The sequence below is a fragment of the Cimex lectularius genome, unplaced genomic scaffold (assembly GCF_000648675.2).
Source record: "Cimex lectularius strain Harlan isolate CLEC.00 unplaced genomic scaffold, Clec_2.1 scaffold25, whole genome shotgun sequence".
Taxonomy (NCBI): domain Eukaryota; kingdom Metazoa; phylum Arthropoda; class Insecta; order Hemiptera; family Cimicidae; genus Cimex; species Cimex lectularius.
The window spans coordinates 1297934-1323141 of NW_019392633.1; the positions used below are offsets into that span (position 1 = coordinate 1297934).

The window sequence follows — 25208 nt, forward strand, 5'->3', positions numbered from 1 at the left end:
TGCTTTAACCATTTGAGCAATCGTGACTTCCATCCACACGGACACCAATTTCCCATCTCAACCTTTCGAATTTTCCCTCTTTTTGCCATTTGTCAAATGTGTAATCAGGATTCTATTTTCAGCGACTTACGAAGTGGCCACGGGGAGCTGCTAGTGAAGAACCTCTGCACCTATTAAATATTAATCGATTTATGTTTAGTTGTCCAATCTTTGATATGCTTCCAATATCTTTATTTTTCCATTTATATTTAGTGGTCTAACTAACCAAATTACTTATTTCAATTAATTATTCTTTTTATATAAGGTCTTGAATGAGATGAAAAGTTGTAGATGAAATGAGATGGGAAGTTGGTGTCCGAGTGGATCGAAGTCACCATAGCTCAACTGGTAGTGCAGCGGCGTATTTAGCCGAAGGTCGTGGGTTCGAATCCCGCTTGTGACACTGACTTTTTTATCTTAGTGGTTGGTAGATGGTTAATAAATGAAATTATTTTTATTCAAAAAGACAGCAATGCATGAAATATTCAAACAAATTGCAATAAACTGAGCTGAATTTATTGTTATATAATTTAATGACATTTTCTTTTGTGATTCATTCTATACAAGTCAACTCCTTCTGTATGTGTTCTTAAACTTTATTATATTAAAAAAAGCACTATTTATTATTTATTGTTTTTAACATACTTATTAGTACCTAATAATTTAATTTATTTATTACTTTTATTTTGTATTTATTTATAGATTTTATTTTCATTGTAAGGTTTGTTACTCTAGTATGATTGTGAAACCAATTTATTAATTGTGGGTTGAGATGGGAAGTTGGTGTCCGAGTGGATCGAAGTCACGATAGCTCAACTGGTAGTGGCAGCAGCGTATTTAGCCGAAGGTCGTAGGTTCGAATCCCGCTTGTGACACTAGCTTTTTCATCTCAACCAAGACCTTACATAAAAAGAATAAATAATTGAAATAAGTAATTTGGTTAGTTAGACCACAAAATATAAATGGAAAAATTAAGATGTTCGAAGCATATCAAAGATTGTCTTTATTCCTGTCATACAGGAGGGCTTTACATCAAAATGCACTAATTTCGGGCCCGACTTGCATCGGTTTTTAGAGTGCTGACTGTGTTATATCACTAATTGGCAATATATTTATAATTTATATAAAAATTTAGGATTTATTCAATTAATTTGTAAATAACAAAGGAATTGTAAGAAAAATTACTCTCATTCCTAAGACGTTTAGATAATTTCAAATCGGCCGTTTGAAAATTGATAAAGTAATATCAGAAAACTATTTTAATGGAGTAACAGGAACAAGCTTCAGGCGTAAAGTAGGGCGCGTTAAGTCCTTGGGGTGTCAGGTGGTCGGAAAAGGGGGCGGTTAAGGGCGAAGCCCTCGGTGATGTCATCGCATGCGCCCTGCGCCGCCTCCGGTTAGCGCTCGTAGGTATTCAGTCATCCCCGTGCTCGTTTCGCACGAGGTATGCTTGTGAGAGGCGGAAAACCGATCGAGGGACATGTTGTGCCGCCACCGGAACCTCTTCAGCAGGAAGAGGCGGAAGAGGCCGACACATGGCATCAGAAAGCAAGTAAGGACTAACATCATTTCTGTCCAATTGACCATTCGGTACAGTTTGTACGGTCGTCATCGTTGTAGTTGTTTCACAGGTGACTGAGACGACATCGTTTAAATAAATACTAAGTCGAAGATTCAAAACTGTTAAACATCCTCGACATCGCCATCCAATGTTTTCCTGGTCTATCCACTATGACGTAACATATCGTTTGATTTGGATTACATCGTTACAAAGCCATTAATGAAGTCATTATAAATTTCAACTATACTAATCTTTATCACTGCCCAGTTTTCTAGAATCGTCGATTATACGCTGCCTTTACTAAACAAAGACTGCCATTGCAAAATAAGCCGATTTAAACATAATTTTATGTACTTCTGACTTAAGTACTCCCGTTATTTATGAAATATAGATTATGAGTAGTTGGAATTTTTTCCCTTTCACGTAACAAAACTTAGTGTTATTGTTAAAATTATAGTATTTCATGTCTCATCCCGTATTCTATCAAAGAGTGGAACGTAGTTGTTTATGTTTAGTTCATTATGATCGATAATTATGTTTTTCCTGTCATTTCCATTCATGGACTCCAAATGGCATGATGCCTGCGTACTGCCAATGACGCAAACGACTTCAAACGATTCCTTTTGTCTTGTTTTGCTTACATAGTGAGGAAATAGGCTTCTTGACGGTGTATTAAAACACTTGACAGGCATTGGTGACGTCTTCTTTGTACGTAAACACGATAAGAATGACAATTAGAAAACAAGAGTTGGTTTGTATTCGACGACTATGTCAAATAATCGAATAAACTAAATACCTTACAACTTTTACATTGGAAGAATTAAGCATGTATTTGCAATGAAATTAAGCAAATACTAAGAAATAAACGATAAAACTGGCTAAAATAATTTAAATGTCAATCTCTTAGAAAGTAGATCCTTTCATAAAAATGATAATTCAGTTATTCGACACTATAGAAAAAAAAATAGTTTTCAAAGGTGTCCCATGGAGTAGCTGAAAATTAAGCCCTCCTTTGACTTGTATATACATACTTATATTTATAATATTAAAATATAATAAGTTTTAATTTTAATTTTAATTAATATTTATTATTAATATTGTTTTTATTAATATACAAGTCAAAGGAGGGCTTAGTTTTCAACTACCCGATGGGACACCGTTGAAATTTTTTTTTTTTTTCTATAGTGTCGAATAGCTGAATTATCATTTTTATGAAAGTATCTACTTTCTAAGAGATTGACATTTAAATTATTTTAAACAGTTTTATCGTTTGTTTCTTAGTATTTGCTTAATTTCATTTCTCTCCTAGACGTCGTGGATTTAGTCATTCGATACGACAAATAATTCAGTGTATGATAGCATTATTTAAAAATCAAAAACAAAGAAGCATTCAGAAATTCATTACGCATTGAGTGCGATAGCTGCTAATTTTTTTTTCGGCCGGCTAACTGCTTCGGTCATTGCCGTCACCAAGCGTATCTTTCTCACATTTTGAAAAATCTGCACTTTTTACTGATAACTTCGTTCTAACTGGCTACTCATCGGACCTTACGGTTTTTGTTGCATCTCTCTTTGTATCCCTCCACATGTGGTAAATTGAACTATTTGACCATTTACATACAAACACATTCATAATACACATTTATACTAACAAACCTAGTTTCCTAATATTACAACTAAAGTGGATGTCGGTAAGATGGTTCTAATCCTGCCGGCCTCCTTCCATTCTCGCGAATAAATACATTCAAACGGTATGTACAAGTTCCACTCATCCATAAAACTAATCCAAAGGTTTTTTGACGGGCCTGTGGGGGGTCTGGATATTCCTCGTCAGCCACGTCCATTTACACGTAACCTCTCACGCTAATAAATACGATCATACTAGAAAGGACACAGCATCTCGGTAGTATTACTACAGCCAACACGCTGTTGAACCTTCCTACAATCATACTACAAACGTATTATCACTAACCTAAATCGGTGGGCCTGTGAGTTACTCGACATTCAGTCACAGTCGCACCTAATGCGTGCTAAACCGCTCACGCTAATAAATACGTTCGTACAATACAATGGGGGGTGAACCACATGTGTTATATGCGGTTATTGATTTTTATGTCATAAGTCGATCTTTATGGTCGCTGTTATGCCTTAGAATTTTTGAAATGTCGGAAGGTAGGTCGCACCGCTCTCTGTGCCGTGCCAGCTGTTCGCATTCATCTAGGATGTGCTTCACTGTCACAACGGCACCACACAGAGGACATACCCTAGGTCTCTTTCTAATTAAGAGGTGGCCTGAGTCAGCCTCGTGTGGCCTATCCTCAATCGTGTGAGGATAATCCAGTCTCTCTTTTCGATTTTTTCTGGGACCCAGGGTTTTGTTTTCGGTTTCACTACTTTCAACTTTTCGGTCATATTGTCCCAGGTGCTAATAAAAATAATAATTTTTAAGTTTTTATTTCTAAAATTGTTTAATACAGAGACAATAACAGAAAAGATATTTCTGGATTGATTGGGTTATGTAAACAGCAGATTTACGCGGATGGAAATCACGATGGAAGATTGAAATTTTGGTTTTTGTAAAGAGAAACGCACCTCATTGTGAAAGGGTTACAAATAAAGGCCAGAGGTGGCGAGTATTTAGGATAAATGCCAACAAGCCGAATTTTTCCTCTGAGAAAAGATAACAAATTATTGTTTATCTTTAAGTTTCAAGTCTATGAGCCAAGCCAAGTCGCAAGTGTTCTATTTCGCTTGAATGATTGAGATTTCAGGGTTACATTACACCGCACCCTTTCCATTGTAATACTATACATACGTACTTATATTACACCGAGGCTGAACAGGTTTTTGTGAACTGATTATTTGAAAAGTTGCAGTGGTTTTATTTCTTCCAATGTTTCTAGAGCGTACTACAACTGACTTGAGATATGGATTTCCTCTGCTTCTTTGCAACATCCACCGTGTTGGTGTATTCGAAAAAATCTTTTAAAACTAGGTGTTTTTCCCTATTTCGATGCACTCTGTAACTTATTTCCTTTTAAAACTCAACGAGATTGTAGGATTGCTTGTGCCCATTAGATTCCCATTGTTTCCTCATTCTTATCCTATCTTTTCTTACAAAACGTTCCCTGATATCATGGATCTTTAACCTGCAGATGGCTCTTGTCAGAGATTTGTCAGCTTTGACGGTACTATTTAAATCTCTCTCATTAGAAGAAAGTTTAATTTAGTCTGTCGTTTAACAAGTATTAACTTGATTTCTTAAATAATATCGGGCCCGACTTGCATAGGTTTTAAGAGTGCTGACCGTGATAGAAAAAAATTGCCAACCGTTCACTCAAAACTGAACTGGTAAAAGTAACCAGCAATGACGGAACTTGACAGACGGCGTTGATGCCTTTTCATAATCGGCCCCGAGTTAACTTCGCATCCAACGTCATACGTGTCTTATTCAAGAGCTTTTACTTTCGGCTCGAACTTGCGTCAGCGGTCGCGTTGAGCTTTAATCATAGTGATAATGACAATTGTATTAATTGATTAACGTCTAATTGTTTTTCTGATATCTTGTATACGCGATGTACAATAAACACGGTTTATTTTTGTAACTTACTTGTTTTATATCAAATCATGTTTCAGAATATCAATCGAATGAAAAATACCTAATATTTTTCTGCAAAAAAAGCTTAGTTTTTGGGAATCTTCAATATTAACTTTTAAATTAATTAATTTTTATATAAGGCATCGGTTGAGATAAATGTCACGAGTGGCATTCGAAGTCACGATAGCGCAAGTGCTAGAGCAGCGGCGTATTTAACCGAGAGTCGTGGGTTCGAATCCCGCTCGTGACACTGACTTTTTTATCTCAACCAATGCTTTATATAAAGATTAATTAATTTGAAAACGTTATTCGGTCAATTGGACCACGAACACTAGTGAATTTTTTTTAAATCTTAAAGCATTTACCGGATCTAATTATTTATTTTAATTCAATTGCTCACACAAATAATGGAGCCTATTGGATTATAACATTCCTTGAGATTATTTTTTAACATTATAAAAATGCTACTTTTTGTGGTAAACTCACCTTATTGATGCCTAGATAGAGGATTGATTGATACCATTTTTCGGGTGTTATCAAGTAAATCAAAAGTAAACTAAGTAAGTAAACTAGAATTACGTTCTGCACTATTATCTAATAGTCGACCCTCTTCAATTGTAAAATCTAAGCCTTTCACAGTTCATTCACCCACACACTTTTACAACAAAAATGTGCAAGTCATATGTTATGTGTGTCGGGAGATTTCCTACCGTAAAATTTGTACTGTAAGTATCAACGCATTCTTTATATATATATATATATATATATATATATATATATATATATATATATATATATTGTGGTAAAGTTTATGTAAGCATTCCTTATCTTGAATATCCGCAGACGTTTTTTGTCTCTTTATCTAATTTTAAATCTATCCAGATCTAATTTTAAAATAAATAGTGTTGAAATTGCAATAGAAATGGCACACCTCCTTTGCCTGGAACTTCATCGTATTGACTGTGAATTTTCATAATGAAAAAGAAGGATTCTTACCATGATCTTCACTCATGGAAACAGAAGATATTCCGTATCGTATTGCTGTAAATACGGTTGGAGAAGTTCGGAAAGAAAACAGCTTGAAACTCCATTAACGCGGATTATCTTCACGAGATAAGAAGCTCGGAATTTGCCCGTGAATCGAGTTTCAGTTCAATAACAGATGAATATGATGTGTTACGACAAAATAGTTGCATGACAACTCAAAAATACTTAAGTGGCATGAAAGATGAAAGCTAGTTGATCATTAAGGACATTCACCTGAGACTTCTATTCACAAAAATCACGACGACTTTACAACGTCTTAATTTTACTTATTTGTTTTGTCTTTTTCTATAGTACAAAACGATATTTGTTTTTAAATAATTTTTGCAACCAACCATCAGCTTTATTGTGACATACAAATTGAAACAAAATGTAAAATGTATTTAAAAAAAGAGGCTAGATTAATTATTCAGAAATCGTGAGATGCGGTCTGGTGTGACGTAGGTTTCAGAAAAACATTTTCTTCATCGTGCCAACGTTTCGATCTTTATTGAGATCATCTTCAGGGCCTTGTGTTGCCTGCATTTCAACAAAAAATCTCTCTGATTGATAGCCGATACGAGTTTCTTCTCATTGTTGGCGATGCCCTTCAGAATACTTTTTGCTTCGTGTCCATATGTAGTTGAAATTTGTTCATAGTATCCCATGTTCTTCGTTCTTCTCGTGAAGAAATGTGTGTGATTAGTGACCGTTTGTCGATGATTATTCAGAAATCGTGAGATGCGGTCCGGTGATATGTAGGTTTCAGAAAAACATTTTCTTTATCGTGCCACGTTTCGATCTTTATTGAGGTCATCTTCAGGGCATCATCTTCAATGCAGACTACACAAGGTCCTGAAGATGATCTCAATAAAGATCGAAACGTTGGCACGATAAAGAAAATGTTTTTCTGAAACCTACATCACACCAGACCACATCTCACGATTTCTGAATAATCATCGACAAACGGTCACTAATCAGACTAGATTAAATTGGTTAGAAGAACAATAACATAAACATCTTTAATAATAATGTAAATTTGCACACAAAAATAAAGCAAAAATCTATGCGCAATATAGTAATATTACAGACAATATAAAAAGTATATGTAAAAATATAATCAGAAAGTATGAGGTCATAATTGATAAGATTGATTCCTTAGAGAGATAGGAGAATAAAAGGTTACACTGTTGGTAAGTCCACTGGTATGTACACTTACTAATATAATATATTAAAATACTAGAAAACAACGTACATAAACAGTTTTTATAGGATATACAAATGTAATTATCATTGAAGAGGACTCATGTGAGGATGTCGAAAACTTTCTGTTAATAAAGAAAATTTCACGCTACAATATATTGTTCAACAACTTACAGCACAAGAGATGTATTATGTTTATAAAAAATCTGAAACGAATAAAAATTGGAAATATTAAAATAATGTTTCAAGAAAGTTTTTAAAATACCGACAGTTGTACAAACCCAGTTCCAACTCGGGGTAAGAAGCATTAAGGTTCAGTAAGAAGATCTTCGTAATAAATTAAAATTCAAGTTATTACGTTTTTCTTTTAATTTTACAACGGAAGAAATCATGTTATCATGACAACCGTGCGGTCCGATTTGGCGTTTGGCCATTCACCGGCAAAAACAGTTGGGACAATATGAATAGTTGGGTCGTTGAACGGCTACGGTCAACGACTTCGTCACCAACTGTGAGGAAAATTTCCCGCTCGCGCTTTTTCCGTCCCGATTCCAAATACACGCATTTCCAGGAAATTGGGATTTCAGCGACAATACCCCACTGTAATGTAAAATCGTTTAAAGGCCATATTTTACCGACGTACTGTATACATACTAACATCCAAATCGTACCGAAGACACTATACTACACGATTAAGCTGTATATGTACTAACTAATTCTGCGTGTTGACTATGATACTATGTATGCTCCAGTGTGTTCTATGTTTAAATCTTCATCCCAATTCGCCTTGTCAATCCGCAGTCCTCGCATACGAGAGTAACAATTATCGGGGTTCTCACGGCATATGGATCGGCGTTCAAAGTCGTTACGGAATTTCCCTCGACCGTTCCACCTTTTGAAAAGTCGAACGGTAAACAACACAATTGCTCTTCTATTCTGGAACGTTTGAAATCAATAGGTCGACAGAGTCGGCGAGGCGAGACACGGCTAATCTTATTATCCGTGCTTCTAGGAGTGGTACAGTTACGCCCATCTTGACCAAACCGGAAGGCCGCTAAGCCAAGAAGCTTTCCCTTCAGAAGTCTCTCCAAAGAAAGTATTTGAACGTGGACATTCGATGGTCTCGATAGGCTTGATATTTTTAAGCATTTTTTTCGCTCTTGTTTAATTAGCAATAACGTTAATTGATTAAAAAATCAATATAAAATGGTACCACAAACATTACTCCAAACCCATGATGCATAATCGTTTTCAAAAAAAAAAAGTCAGATCGTTGCATAGAAGTGCATAAAAACATTTCCTGTTAAACGTTTTCTTAAGTCCGTTACAGTTCGTGATCCGATTGACCAATTAACATTTTTCAATTAATTAATATTTATGAAAGGTATTGGTTGAGATAAAAAAGTTTGATTTTCTTAAGTTATAAATTGACTGAACATCATGCTAACAAGCGCATAAATAAATCGATTTCGTATTTACCTTCATGAGATCGAGGTCGAGTGAATTAGTAACATGTAAACTGTGCTATTTTGATATGGGCTGGTGTAGGAGTGAAGAAACGTCGATACAGGATAGGGGCGAAAGAACGATTAGGTTCCCCCAAGGAGGGCCAAAAGCCTGACTCACCTTCCAAATTGAGGCTTAGGTCGGTCGTGTTTCATTCCGGCGACCTGTCTGTAAAATCCTGTCATTACAAAAAAAAATGGTGCGTGATATCTCCTTAACAACACGCGTTGTTGCTTATTGAAAAACAATCAAGTATTTCAGGGGCGTCGGTGGCCGCAAGGTTTAGTCTTTGACACGGCGCTTATCACTGAAGGTAAAGGTCCCGGGTTCGAATCCAGCGGCCTTGCATTCGAACCCGACATACTTACAAATGGGCTTTTTTTCAAAAACACCGGCAAAAAAAAAAGTATTTCAGACAAACCATGTACATTCGGTCCGAACTCCTCTTCTTCAAACTGTATTTTGTATGATTTATGGTGTTTTTATTCGTCGATGCTGAGTTCTGTCGACGTTCTTCCTTAAGATCTGCTACGTATTCGCGCTGGTCTGCCTCTTCCTTCTTAGCAGGACTCACTCCTTCACCTTCTACTGCCATTTATCTGCGGTTTCCTCTATTTCCATAGCTCACTTCTTTATTCTCTGTTCTATCTGCCCTTGTCTTTTTAAAGCACATTTTCCAAAGGTACATCGCCCCCAAGTCTCGAATACCTTCCACAATCGATTAAAAAATTGTGATTTTGTTTACCTTGAGAGGCTACTGTTCCAGTTACAGTATGAAGTTTCCTCGTTGTTTTAGTAGCCTTTTCGTTTGCTCTTCAGGTTCACGCTGGTAGAGAAATCAGTTATTTCAAGTTTCACATCTTTGCAGTCTCAACCATCAGTAAATACACGTAGTCTCATTCTCTCTAGGACCGCCGTGTACTTTGTTTTGTCGTAGTCAATCTTCATTGCCCATTCTTTAAACAGTTGATTTAATTCTTCCAACACGGCATTTTCGTAAGGACGTTAGGACAAAAAAAAAATGACTCGTCGGATGATCTGTACTAACCATCTTCCTACAAAAAACCGCATCGATCCTTGGTTACTTCGCCAAGTGGTCATTCGTCATCCTTGTTTAAGTCCCTGATCGAAGAATCTTCGATAAAGACCTATTGAATTTGATTGATTTTATTTGTTGCCTTATTACAGCCTCTAGATAGTTGAAATCCACCTTTTGCTCTTTCCATCGTCCTAAAGTTTACCATGTTTTCATTTAGGGATATTAATGACTAACTGGAGATCCAGACCTCTGGGCCGGAACCTTTTAATAATTCGCCTTAAAATGTCAAAGGATGAGCGACCTTCAACACATCCCCGCTTATGGGAAGAACAAAGTTAAGCTTTACCTTCTTAGTTGTACTTCATTTTGCTTCATTTTCTTCAATTAAAAATTTGTTCCATTAATTAGACTCGCCCGCTTTTTATTTCGGCCGGTCATTCGGTTTTATTTTCCTGATGTTAAATTTAAATTTTACTACAATTAATTAAGGTTTATAGTTGAGATAAAAAAGTCAATGGCACGAGCGGGATTCGAACCCACGATCTTCGGCTTGATACTCCGCTGCTCTACCACTTGAGCTATCGTGACCTCGATCCACTCGGACACCAACTTCCCATCTCAACCGTACCTTTTGAATTTTCCCTCCTTTTTGCCATTTGCTCAAGTGGTAGAGCAGCGGCGTATCAAGCCGAAGATAGTGGGTTCGAATCCCGCAAGTACCATTGACTTTTTTATCTCAAGTAAAAACCTTAATTAATTGTAATATATTAATTGGTCAAGCGGACCACGAAATTAGTGAATTTAAATTTTACTCTTAAGTTTGAGTTTGAACTCAGGGCAGGGAAAACTAGAACTGGTTTAGACGTGAGTCACCAATGAAAGTTATCTTCAAAGGCTTTCAGTTTAGATTGGTCCGACCGGTTTTTTTACAAAAGCGACTGTCTGCCATCTGGCATGATCATTTCTCCGGGGCTTTTTCTCTAGCCATTCGGCTTTGCTATGATCGATCTAGATAGACGGCGACCGACTCACCGAACTCGATAAGTTTGAAATCTCGCTAACCTTGTCTACATGGAAATATTCGCATACGTGATCATTCGATTGGCATGTTCGTTCACAAGATTATTTGCCATTCGAAAAAAAATTCCTATTTTAAAATTATTCATGGATTCACGGCCCGTTTCTTCGGAGTGAAACGTTATTCCTTTGTTGAACTAAAAGAGCGGATTGTCACGCGGGCTAGCAACGAAGATATAACATTTACCATTCACCTTCGCACTCTCGTTCAAACAGAAATCTAGGTTAATTTCATACTCTGCACCTCCGACAAATACGTGAAAATAACGTCCGCTCTCAAAGGTTGAACGATTTAGCATATGAAATGTTTTGTAGGTCGGCTTCATGATGAAATACTGCAATAGTTATTAACAATCGACGTCGCATCATCCCATGATTTATTACATAAACTGGTTTTCAATAAACCGACAGTTTAGTGGCTAACTGTGAACGGTCCTCTCTTCTGCCGGTTCATTAGCATGACAATAGAGTTGGCGAAACTGCAAGAGTTAACAGAGGTGTTGAAACGTAGGGGATCCTTTATTAGGAAGAACCGCCATAATTAAGTGGCACGGAGATAATAAAGAGATAACACGGAGTATTGTTTGTAATTTTTCTTCCTTGTTTGTTTTTTAACTTTTATCAAAGCGAGAAAGAGTTTTCGTGGAGATTTTTATTACAAGAAATTAGTTACCTAAATAATTATAATGGCTATTTATTTTATCTTGCTCACTTCGCCCGAAATTGCGTTCTGCACAAAAAAAGTAAATCGTCATATTTCCTCTTGGAGTCTGGGGGATGATGAACCTTTGATATAGCTAACCTCCCCGTTTTGATATGCAGACGCGTTTCGGCATCTCGCCATCTTCAGTCGTGAGTCAGCATAAATATTGTAAGACCGGAAATTGACACTACATAACTGTAATAAAAAATGCAATACCGATATGTGTAGATTGATTTATTATGGAGAAATATATTTTGTTAATAAATAGTTTATACTGGAAAGTACATTCCGTTAAATTAAGACAATTACTATAACATCAAAACAAATAAATCGACCAACGGACCAGGTCCTGTGCGGATGAGGTTGAGATAGATAGAAATATATTTAGATTTATATGCAGATAGACAGAGAATGAGTAAGTGAGAAAGAGAGAGAGAGAGAGAGAGAGAGAGAGAGAGAGAGAGAGAGAGAGAGAGTAATTAAAAAGGAGAGCGGGAGTTAGTGGGCAAGTGAGTGAGTGACAGAGAGATGAGTGGTAACGGAGAGAGAGTGAGAAAGTGGGATTGTGAAAAAGTGAGTGAGCAAGATAGTAAGTGATGCGTGGGATTGTAAGTTAGTCAGAGAGAGAGAAGTAATGGGAGTAAGTTGGAGGGTGAGAGAGAAACAGGCAGACAGACAGAGAGAATAAGTAAGTAGAAGAAAGTGTGAGTAATTATGTGAGAGGGAGAGGGAGTGAGTGTGCAAGTGAGTGACTACAGAGAAATGAGTGGTGACAGGGAGAGAGAAAAAGAGAGTAAGTGAGTGAGGGACAGAGACAGAGTGAGTAGGTGGTAAGTGGGATAGTGATTAAGTGGGGGAAAGACAGAGAGAGTGAGCGAGAAAGAGTGAGTAAGTAAATAACAGAAAAAGAGAGAGAAAAGTGAGGGATTAATTAAGTGAGAGAGTGAGAGCGAAAGCTCCTATTGACCAACTGACAAATATGAGATCGTTTCGATAAAATTAAAATTAAAAGATGACATGTTTGCTTAAAGTGATATTTTACAATCTTTTGATTTAAATCTAATTATGCTAATATGCCGCCCACTCCTTATAGTTGAATTTATTTCCCTGGATAGAAAAAACCAGAAAGGTAGTTTATTCACCATTTGAAATTAAAACTAATAAAAGGTTCAGCAGTTTGATTGTTTCCGATCATTTTGCCCTTTCGACATAATCTCTGGTGAGGTTTGCGTTTTATTTTACTAAATCGAAAATATAAACATGCCAAAAAGTAATATAACTAATAACCCACCGCACAAAATAAATTTTATCTTGTTAGCTGTATATTATATAATTATATTTTTATCAATTATTATATTGTTTTTTAATACTCGAATACTACTTGATAGAAAGGTTGAACACAAATCAAAATATTTCACGTATGAACAAAAGTAGTATTTATATTAATTCAATGTATTATTTTTTTTTCAGATGCGAAGGGTGAAAAGCTACCAGAAGATAATGAAGCCCCTCTCTCGAGTAAAAGTAACTCGGAGCAAGTTACCAGAAATTCCAGGCGTCTCATAAAAGTTGACTATTCCCATATGTCGGTAAGTAAAAATGGATTTTACATATTTTTCAATTTCAAAAACTATATTATTTACATACAAACCCCTCAATGGTTTTTTTTTAATCCATGTTCACTCTCACCTTCTGCTTATCGTATTCAAGAATGCAAATACTTATTCTGAATAAACATCTATGTATGAGAAGAGAAAACAACCACAATAGAAATAATTATTGTGTATAATATCCAGTTAAATAAGGTGAATAATAAAAAATACACACGCAGGAATAAAAATATATATTTTTTTACAGAATTATGGCCGATAGTCATACTGGTTTGTCTCTTTTTGCCATATTTAAAATGATTTAAACTGACATAGTTTTTCTCTTAGAAATGCTGAATTATTTGAAAACCAGACGTATCGACGACTTTGTACTACCGCAAAGAAACGTTTGCTAATATTGTTTACTTTAGAAAAGAATTCAGTTATCAGTTATTATTCACTTATCTTATGTGTTCAATGCCATCCTTAACAATTTTTCGCTTTTTTCAATAAAATCAATCATACCTGTGCGCATCATGTAATCGTTTCTTTCTTATGTGATGCCTAGCCCACACTAAATTTTTTTATGTTTGCTCATTAAGACAGTTATGAAATGTGACAAACTGCTTGCTCCTCTTCAAGTCGTTTCATCACTCGAACCCCTTAATAGAACTTACATAAACGTTCTTTTAAAAAAACTGTTGTGGCGTGATCATTTCTCACGTCGGGATGGAGTAAAAGGCTTCTGGAGAGTTTCTAAATTCGTAATGATGTACTAATGAAAAAATAGACAATGACATACATTTTGCTTAATACCAGCGTTTTATTATATTTCTGTTTTCCCCCAAGATCGTTACAAGGTAAAATGGTAGAATATAATTTGTCTCTTGGAAAAACTAAACAAAATTTACATATCATTGATTTTGTTTGAACTAGATTGAACATACTTTTGGTTATTTATACATTCTTTGACACTAGCTTGGACAAAAATTGTTTTGTCTATATACATAAACAAACGTTGTATTGAATGAACTCTATTTTATTTTTATTCCCTATCTGCCTCTTTTCAGTGCATCTTGCGGTCTTCTAGTATAGTATTACATAATAGACATTGTATGACATAATAGAAATTAATAGACATAATAGACCCTTTACATAATAGACTTATTGTTAGTTGAAAACTATAAAAACATAATATAATAATATATGGATTTTTCGTATGGGTCCATGTCAGCAATTTAATAGGATTCACATAGATTGGGAAAGAAACATACAAAGTAACTAATGTATTCCACAAATTATCATAAAACGAGCACTGAAAACTACGAACACAATAGGAAAATTATTAATACAAAACAACATCTTTTCCACCATTAAAAATATTACAAAAATTAAAAAGGAAAAGAACCGAAAACCAAAATATTGACTCAATCCACCAAATTCACCGACAACAACTCTACTTTTTAATAAGACAATTCTACATAGATTTCTCCAGATTGTTTCAGTTTGGGTCAATGAATAGAGCTGACTAGGGTCGCCAGGATGAAAAAGAATAGTGCGAATCACCTAGTTTTGACATAATTTAAATTATTTCCGAACTAAAGGTAATTGTGTTTTAGTTTTTGCTGTTAAATTCCTATTTGGAAATTCGTAGGTTAGTTAGGTAACTCTACTTAAAATATTAGCGACAGTGGGCTACTCGGTATATATATTGTATTTTACTTTTATCTTATAACGCATATCCTCGTCTCTAGAATACAAATAATGTTGCACATCCGTATTTCTGAAAGTTACAGAAGTGTACGACCAAGTGTGGGACCGTCCTATACCTGTTAAAGCGTATCCTCCCTCACACCTACCATCTCATCGTGAAGTCCATCGATGGGGTAAAGTGAGAATCGGCACAGATTTTTCACCTATCGCGCCAATCAAAGCTGTCGTTCCACAAGGGAGTATCCTAGGTCCAATCCTCTTCACCATCTACACTGAAATACCTACGTACCCAAACACACAACTCACAACTGTGCGATACCGCAATCCTATTCTAGCCACAGAAGCAATCCTACATTTTAACCTCATTACCGTCTGGTGCACTCGGTTGCGGGGTTGAACGATTAAAAAAAAGGTGTAATGATGCTCAAACATTATCCTGTCCAGCAGTGTATACAAAAAACAAGGTACTACCATCCAACCAAGTCCGCTAACTTGAGCTTTACTTAGATAGCAGACATACAAGGAACCTACATGCATGTTTAAAAAGACAAGAACTTAACAAAAGATATGGAATACTCAGAGGTCTACTGGGACCAAAATCCAACACTTATCCTAGATAACAAACTAAACGCCTTCAAAACGCTCATCAGACCTACTTGGACTTGGAAGTCGAGTGTGAGGCCAAATGTGCCAACATCCAACGAATCCAGTCTTTCTTTCAATCCTCCAAGCTCTCTTCTAGTCACGAATCAAATGATCCATTAAATCGTTATAAAAAGGTTAAAATCCTATTCGTTCCTGATGCTTCCTCAATTTCCACCCTAAACTATCCATTCAACCTAACCGACTAGCTACTAACCCCGCAACCTCCCACCCTTGTAAACTCCAATATCTCAACCTTCCAATAAATTCCAGCACTGGCTGGTTTCTCTCCTAACTGCCTCCTGGTCTGAGTGATCCGTCAGATTTCTATATAACGTTAAATTCGTTCAATGTACATATATTTATTTCGTACAGATGGCAGTAAATTAAAAAATCTTGTCGATCTTGTCAAAAAAATGTTGATGTAATTATGTTATACCCGGTTGCCCATCGTAAAAATTACCGTGATCAGTGAATAACTAAACCCCACCAGTGAGTTTTGCAAATCCGCCATTTTGAAAAGTACGTGTCTTGTTTAAAAGGGTAAAAGCATTCTGAATGATCGTTTGAAAAGAAAGAAAGAGAAGCACACAACGTTTTAAATCTACGGTACTTACCTGTCACTGTGGACAAAGATTAAACATTTGAACCTAACGTCTTCACGGTCCTCGCGAAGGAGGAGGCAACTGTGCCTGTCGGATGCCGTTCAACAGGCCGTCTTTTTAACTTCCACGTTTCCTGCCACATTTGAATTATTTTCGAGACTAGGTCCTTTTTTGGCAAAATTCTCCAGACTTTTTATATGACGATTTGATCGGTTAGTCTCAACGAGGGGCAGTTTTTTCTTTCATGTAGACAAAATCGCTGCGAGAAATAAAGCCCACTGTTAAAGCATTTTTGGATTTCTGCGTTGGTTTCGAATATCAAGCTCACGTACGTACGACGTAACGAATCAAAAATTCCAAAGGCTTTTCCGCGATTAGCGCATACGTGCACTAGCTTCTGCCATGAGGCACGTTTCTAAATAACAGTTTTTGTGTTGTTGTTTTAACAAGTCGCTGAGTCATTTCGATAACGACTGTGCATTATTTTCGAGAGGGGAAACCATCGATTGTCCGAAAATTATTGCGATGATAATTCAAAAACCGGCCATCTCACGTGACGTGGCCTCTTTGAGTGTTTTTCTTTTGATCGAAGCGTTAAATGCATGTAAAACAACGGCCAGTTTTCAGGTCTGGCGCATCTTTCCTCCACCCGTGACTCTCATATAATTACGATTATTCCTGCTCTGGTTCTTTCCGTTTTCCTTTTCTCATCGGGCAGGTCCCGCAAAAGACAAGGAAAAACCTTTCGCATCGCCCTAATGAAATTGTCAGATGTCAAATCACGCACGGTTTTTACCACTTCCACTCTCTTTTATGTACGATAGTAGACAAATAACACGATTTCGAGTTATGAAATCAATACGATTCTCCCGGTTTGGACAAGATGTTTAATCAAGCAGAGCATGAATTCGCTCCATTTCCGAGCCTGTTCCTAAATACGAAAATCAGGAACATTGTACTTCATCGTAAATGTTCTATTGGCCTCAATTCGTGATCCTTTGACACATATAAAGGGGTCGATATGCCATTCCTATTTACCCAACTACTAATCACTAATCTTCAGCTGCACCTAAAATAGAATTCCGCATTTCATGATTGCCTAGATTGTGCTATCTCGACTTATGCTAAGGCTTTCCGTTGAACTCATTAATAGGACTATCACCAGGTATGAGAATAGGGTAACCCTCATATGGATACCTGCTCATAAGGGGCACTATGGCAATGAGGAGGCGGACAGCCTGGCCAAGGAAGGATCAAATACTGAGTTCGTCGGACCACAACCGGTATTACCCCACTCTTTAAGCACAGCAAAAGAGAGTATAGGTAGCTGGGGCATGAAACAATTCCTTAAGGAATGGAATATGTCCCCCGGATGCAGGCAATCGAAGGAGTTTCTGAAGGAAATCAAACCTAAAGAAACGAAATGGCTACTCTCTAACTCTAGGAGGGGAATAAGGAGGCTGATAGGTATCCTAACGAGCCATTGCCCCTTGAGAAGACACCTCTTCATAATGGGTACTCTACCAGACCCCTTCTGCCGCTTCTGCGAAACTAAAGAAGAAACGGCTCGACACTACCTCGCAGAATGCGATAGGTATGCTAGGGAAAGATTTAATACTTTCGAAGGAGAGGACATAACCAAAACACTCCCCAGGATAAAATGGTCCACAATCCTGGGGTTTGTGAATAGGTCCAAAAGGTTTATACAGGACTCGTGAGCCGACCAGGTCCCGGACCTTTTAGGGATGGGGTACGGGCCTACTCAGGCTTTTAACCCCTCGGGTCCTGGTCGCCCGCCCTATGTAATATATATATATGCTAAGGCTTGAAACCGTCAAGTTTGAGTTATGGGGGACTTTAACGTTAACTTTTTGGCCAAGTCCGATTCACTTTAGAGTTGTCATCTTATACAGACTTACAATCTGAAAGCCATACGATTATATGGTCCATCAAAAACCTGTACAGACCAGATATTGTGATATTGAATGGTCAGTGTTAAAATTTTTGATGACCGATCGCCATGCTTGATATTGTCTGATATTCTTGTTGATTAATTAAGGTTTCTAGTTGAGATAAAAAAGTAAATGTCACGAGCGGGATTCGAACCCACGACCTTCCCCTTTGCACCACCCCCATTTTCCCTCCTTTTTACAAAATTCAAAAGGTGGGGTTGAGATGGGAAGTTAGTGTCCGAGTGGATCGAAGTCACGATAGCTCAAGTGGTAGAGTAGCGGCGTATCTAGCCAAAGATCGTGGGTTCAAATCCCGCTCGTGACATTGACTTTTTTATCTCAACTAAAAACCTTAATTAATTGAAAGTTATTAATTGGCCAAGCGGACCACGAAAACTAGTGAATTCTTGTAGATGTCCCCGTTCCCGTCTAATAATGTAAATATTACAATACTGCAATAGCTCCTGCAAGAAGAGTCTTGGGATTGTTTGATTGAGCAGGTGTAGGTGAAAACTTTCGTGCTTTTATGAGTACTCTAATTTTTTATTGTGAAAATTCATGTCTTTTAATTAAAAAAAAAAACCGTAATGCATACAGTGCGAAATACGACACCAAATTATGGTATCGCATTGTGTTATTTTTTAAAAATAGTACATTAGACCTTTTGTCGTATTTTATCTAATACTAACAACAACACTGCAATCCCATTTATTTTCCATTTTATATATTTATATGATAGAGAACGTATTAATGCAATCATTTGGGTCAACAACAGTAGATTTAGTTTGTCCAAAGCCTCGAGGCCCAGTTGTGAAACGATAATTCACATGTACATCAATTCATACTCTAAACTAAATGATTAAAATCGTGGTTTTTTTGGCCGATTAAATCGTTCAAATAACACAATTAGATTTTAAAGGAATTTAATACATCGGAAATATGTACAAAGGGTTTCAAAAATTTGAGTTATGTTATCAGGCTGCCGTTTCTAAATATTTTTGAAACTTGATATACTTTTTCAACATTAAACCACCAGTTTGACTGAATTGAAGGGTTGACTACCTCAGCCTTATGTGATGAAAAATTTATTTAAAAAATTCTAATTGTCTTCGGAACCTCTCGACTCAATTTAATCAATTTTTTGAAGTTATTGTTCATTGGCCTTTCACGGTTTTTCTAATTTCAATTTTGAAAACTTGATGTTTCATATTTTTCTTTTGTTTTTCCACGAATCATTCTTTTTTTTTTTAATCATATTCTTGTTTGAGTTTTATAAATTCACGTGTATGCATTATGTACAATTTATTGTGGAATATTTTTTTTTAATTTATGAGATGTATTTTTATTATGAAATGTACGTTGCAGAAACATCCTCTTTGTCTTTATCTAGATGGCCAATCTTGTTCTATTTTATCATTTTATAAAATAGATTTTTTTTGCTCGTCGTAATTTTCGCCTAGGTCAAGTTTTAAACCCGGATTGCGCTTTTATTTTTAAACGAATTTTATTATTTATTATCATACCGCGTTCAATATATTAAAAAAAGAATTCCGTGGTAAAAGGCCAGGTGTTTGTGTGATTCTGTTGAGACTTCATTAAGAAAACATTAATTAATTAATTTTTTCATTAATTTAATATTATTTATTCATTATTTACATAAAGTATATGTATACAATATTATACATTGACATCAAATTTGGCAAATCAAGTATGTGTGAAAATCAATCTTGCACATTTTTTGTCCGGCTTGTTTAAAGAAAGGTTGCAATTTCTTAACTCCATATAGGGAGCGAGTAGGAATGCCGCCCTATATAAAAATTGTGCTCGAGCACGGCAGCGAATCTTCGTGGTCCCCTGTTCCGATTTTCGAAGGAAACATGGTTGTTTTATTATATACAGTACTGATAGTTTTGTGTACGTAATGTGTGTTGTGAGTGAATGTATTTATTCGCGTGAATGTGTAGTGTAAGAGGGCTGATGGCGAAATATTGAGTACCCCGTCGACCCTCAATTAGTTTAGTTACATATTTAACGGGTGATGGAGGAATGTTATCGAGTACTTCACCGCCCTACTTGAGTGAAAGGTATGTAGGAAACAATGTATTTAAGTATGTATGGGCTTGGATGCTCGATAAATCATGTTCAAATGGGTGCTAAAAAAATGAAAAATACACTTCATCACTTTTAAAAAATTTTCTAACAGAAATTTATTTCATCAAAACGAAAATCCTTCAACACCTTATTTAACAAAAATCAATCTTCCAATTATAAGTAAAACTCCGTAGTTATGAAAAGCCAAAAAATAATGATAATGATAATAATAATAATAAAATAAAATAAAAAAATCCTAGAACAAGCTACGCTTTGAAAAGTAAATATGTTTACATAACCGATCAATGGAAAAAATATTTCTTTGAATTAAAATTTATTCCATTTAAAAGGAGAGATTTCTACATTATTTGGAAAATACACCATTTAGGGGTCGTGATTGTAATAAAATAGACATGTAGAATAATTACGTAACTTTTTTTTATTATTGGCCTTATGATCTTGCATATTAGCCATGGTACGAATTTTTGTGTGTTCAAATTGGGGGTTATCGGGAAAAAGGGCCAGAGGCGACGGTGGGAATCGAACCCACGACCGCGGCGTGAGAGTCTCTCATGCTAACCACTCGGGTACCGCGGTCCCCAATTATGTAACTTTGGTTTTCGTTTATGATAACAATTTTTGAAGGTTGGCCTTAAGCACGACTCTCACTCAAAATTTTTATCCGGAGTCGGTTGGATTTGGTAAGTTGGTCATTGTAGCCAGAGTTGGGCAAAATCAAACTAATTCAATCATGATTAAGAATATTGAAGATTGAAGTCATACCTCATGATTGAATTAATTATGATTAAATCATATAATGATTAATTTACTCATGAATAATTCAATCATGATCAAACTTCAATCAAAATTCTTAATCATGATTGAATTAGTTAGATTTTACCCAACTCTGAGGCCGACAAAGGTGCCTGGGCGAAGCTCGAGGTGGACGATTCTCAACTCTTACCTGTCTTTTATTGTAAATTACAAAAGCTGGAATTGCCTATGAACTTCGGGAAGTGATAACCTCAACTACGTGCACGTGTGTGCACAATACAGATTTGGGCTTAATTTATATCCAAAAAATTCAGGATACTTTAGGCGACGAATTTTTATTTTGTTTGTACAAAAATGACAGTCAGTTATTGGTTTAATTTTTAAAAATATCGACTTTTTAATTAAGCGTAAATAAACATGGAAATTAAACAATTTTCTGAATGGTTTACGTAAATTCGTGGTATAGATTCTTCCTTAAAGTTTTTGATCAATCAAAATTGATTTTGAATGGCAACCCTGCCAGCTGAACGCATTTCTTGATCGGCTTTATCCATTACTTTATTTTTAGTTCGTTTCAAGGTGAAAAAGTCGAGGTACGACCTCGCACCGACACTCCTTGGACCTGTATTTTTACTCTTTCTAAATATCAAGGTCCTATGGGTACATGTGCGAACTGAAGAAAAACCACTTTCCATTCGACCAGATCGTTTATAACACGATCAAATGCTTTGTGCGAAGGAAAAGAACTCAGACCACCACCTGACTTCCCTCACTCCTGAAAATACTCCAAAAGAAGTAAAACAACTTTATGCCGTTGAAAGGAAAAACTAATCTACTTTCTATTTGGTTGTTAAATTCGAAATCATAGTGACACATTAGAAAGATCTCATTCCAAGATTTGTGGATAGCTATACCAGTTCCCCTGCGGGTTTAAATAACAAATAAGTCAACCAGTCGAACACTCCTCCACGCCCACATTTCACAACAAAATCTGCAATAATTAATAGTTCTTAATTGGAAAACGCGCCAAAATATTTATTCTACTGATGAGAACACTGACAATCATATGACGTTTCGACGTCTCAAGCTAAGGTCAAGCATTTTTCAACTCGAAAACGATTAAAAATGCGTTAATATAAGAAGAAGTGTTCAGTTGACATCTGTTATCAAATTTTGGATTTATAAATCTGGGAGAAAAAACCCGAATTCGAACCATTTTAGTTTGAAACCATACTTAAATTGGAAAAATGGTGTCACACAGTCGCAGCCCGCGCTTGTCGAAATACCTGCATTTTTCTAGATAATGTAAGTCGCAAGTAATCCCAATTTATTTCTAGCTTTGTCTTTTCAAAACCATTCCGTAATCCCTGGCCGTTACGTGGAACTTTCTATGGAGGAGGTAACGTACAGATTTGATTTCAAGGAAGGAATTCAATCCCTTCAAATTATAAAAAAAATTCTCTTCCTCAAAAAGATTTCCCAACTCGCGTTTATGGAACAAGGATTTAGTGATAAATCCCTTGAAAAAATAATTGGATAAAGCTGGAAATTTAAAAAAGTGAGCCATTGAAGTGGCTTGCGGTGAAAGTTAAAGCTGAGGTTGCACCTCGTGTTGTGGCAAGCGCTACATACTCAGCAATAAATTGTCTCACCTACTCGTCCAAAAAAGTTTAGAAAAAACGTGTCGTAATAAAAACAATTAATTTTACGAACAAAATCTATCGAGTTAATTCTTCATGTTATATACAAACTTTTCAATAATTATTCTATAACGTGCCAAAGAACTGTAATAATATTACCTTTAGAATTACAACTTGGATTAAAATGGGATTAATGTTTGCAAGATTAAAAAACTCAGGGCCAGTCATTTCCTCAGCCGGCGAATGTTGAAACGCGTAATCAGGCTACATCAAACACCTAAATCAAACGCATCTCTTTACCTAAGACGATTTGTCATCTCAAATAGAATTTTTAACTGTTGAAAGGTATATAAGCAAATGAAAATAAGCTCAATGTCATGTTCATTTTATATCTCAAAGAGACGGAAAGAATTTAATCAAATTTGTGAGAAAATGTACAGGGTATCTCTCTATTGAACGCATTAACTTCACTCCACGACCCAAATGGAATAAAAACATCATTAACCATGGTCCGATCCTCAACCCTTTCGCAGATATTCAACATTTTATGTTGTTTTTTTGTTCAATTATCTACGGTTTTTATCATACCTGTAGCTCTTGAATTATTGATAAGAAGGCACCCTTCTAGAACTTTCAATTTAATTTTTAAAAAAGAAAGATAAATCCGACGTAAAAACCGAACAAAACATTTAAAAGAGAAACAGTAAACACCGTGAAAAACCAAATTACGTTGAATATTTCCCTTTTTTGTCCAAATTTATTAGATTAAAGTTGGTTTTTACTACTTCTGTATTGTTGTTCCTTTTTATTTTGTCTTTGTTGAGTTTAGATATGTTGTCCTATTTTTCTGCTTTGGTTGTTAGCTATGTTTGTTGTTTCTTTTTTTTATATGTTTTGCTCCATTTTTCTTTTTTTTGTGGATATTTATTAGATTATGTTTAGTTTAGATATGTTGTCCTATTTTTCTGCTTTTGTTGTTAGCTATGTTTGTTGTCTCTTTTTTTATATATTTTGCTTCATTTTTCTTTCTTTTTGTGGATATTTATTAGATTAAAGTTGGTTTATACAACTTCTGTATTGTTATTCTTTTTTATTTTGTCTTTGTTTAGTTTAGATATGTTGTCCTATTTTTTCTGCTTTGGTTGTTAGCTATGTTTGTTGTCTCTCTTGTTTGATATATTTTGCGTCATTTTTCTTTCTTTTTGTGCTTATTTATTAAGCTGGGAAATAAATTTTGCCCAGGAATAAATGTTGACTTCCTAGATTTATCCCGTTCCCTCTTCTTCACTTCGTCACTTTATCCCATTATGCTTAATATTTCTGCATTTTGATTTGATATGACTAAAGAAAAGTGTATACCGCTTGAAAGCTTATTTTTAAATTTATTACTACCTGTATTAATAAAATATACATCTCGTAATATGAGGTTATTTACATTTATACACTCATATCATTTCTTGAGGGGAGTCGTCAACCATGGTGGTCTCCCAGTGAAAGCTGGAAGAAACGAAGAAGTTTTAATGAAATTTGACACGCTCTACCGTGAATTTTTCCAACGAGGTTGCAAATTTAGTTTTTCTACTAATTTTAAATTTAGCAGTTTTTGAAAGATTTAAGTGTTTGTTTTGTTACCATAAATTAAGTTGAGTCTAGAAGGGTGCCTTCTTAAAGGAAATTTAACGCTCTTTTCAATTTTTTTTTTTTTTTTGGGGGGGGGGTTCAAGCGGATTTATGACGAAAACCGTATATTATTGTAAAAAAATAATTTGCCAAAGGGTTGAGATCGGAATATGTTAAGGAGTTTTTTCTTCCCTTTGGGGGGGGGATGAAGATGATGGTCTTTAACTCCTAGGATGAGGAAATGAAGTTGATGCATTGTGTAGACTATGGATATGTATTGAGTGTCCCCCTGGATATATTTGGGTCTGCGGGGCGATTATGAACCTACAGTATTGTAGATTCGGATCATTTTGACATAGTCATCACCATCACCGTCGTCAGTGGCGAGGTTGTGAGTGTGAGGCAGTTCCAACATATAATCAACATAGTCATCACTGAAGAATGCGAGAAGATGAATCGCCTTTGACAGACCAAAACATCGAAGATAGGCAAAATCGATCCCTAAACGATTTAAAACTAAATTTAAAGAGTGTTAATTTGTATTTAGCAAGGGTTATTTTGCATAACTTCTTCCAAAGATGGCTATCTGCAGTCCAGAATTCCTTATAAAGGCAGCCTTTTTTAAAATCGAGGTAAAAAATCTATATTCAAACGAGGGCAGAGAAATCTTTGAGAAAACTGTCTCCGAGTGGTTGACATTTATAAGACGACGGACCAAAGGAACGAGTTCTTCTAGAATCCACCGTTTCAAGGTTCACGTCCTGTTCCCGGGTTAACATTTATAAAATCTGCTCATCAGCGAGACAAAGAAAAAGAGGCTTCTCCTCGGCGGG

At 35.8% G+C, this 25208-nt stretch overlaps 1 protein-coding gene across 8 annotated transcripts in view; it reads left to right on the forward strand.

Annotated features, from left to right (window-relative positions):
- Positions 1 to 25208, forward strand: part of LOC106668738 (protein spire) — a 207719-nt gene that overhangs the window by 170903 nt on the left and 11608 nt on the right. For all 8 annotated transcript variants that reach the window (XM_024224840.1, XM_024224855.1, XM_014397755.2 and 5 more), the window contains one exon: positions 13220 to 13338. In XM_024224840.1, the coding sequence (XP_024080608.1) occupies positions 13220 to 13338 (119 nt within the window). The remainder of the gene's footprint in view (positions 1 to 13219; positions 13339 to 25208) is intronic.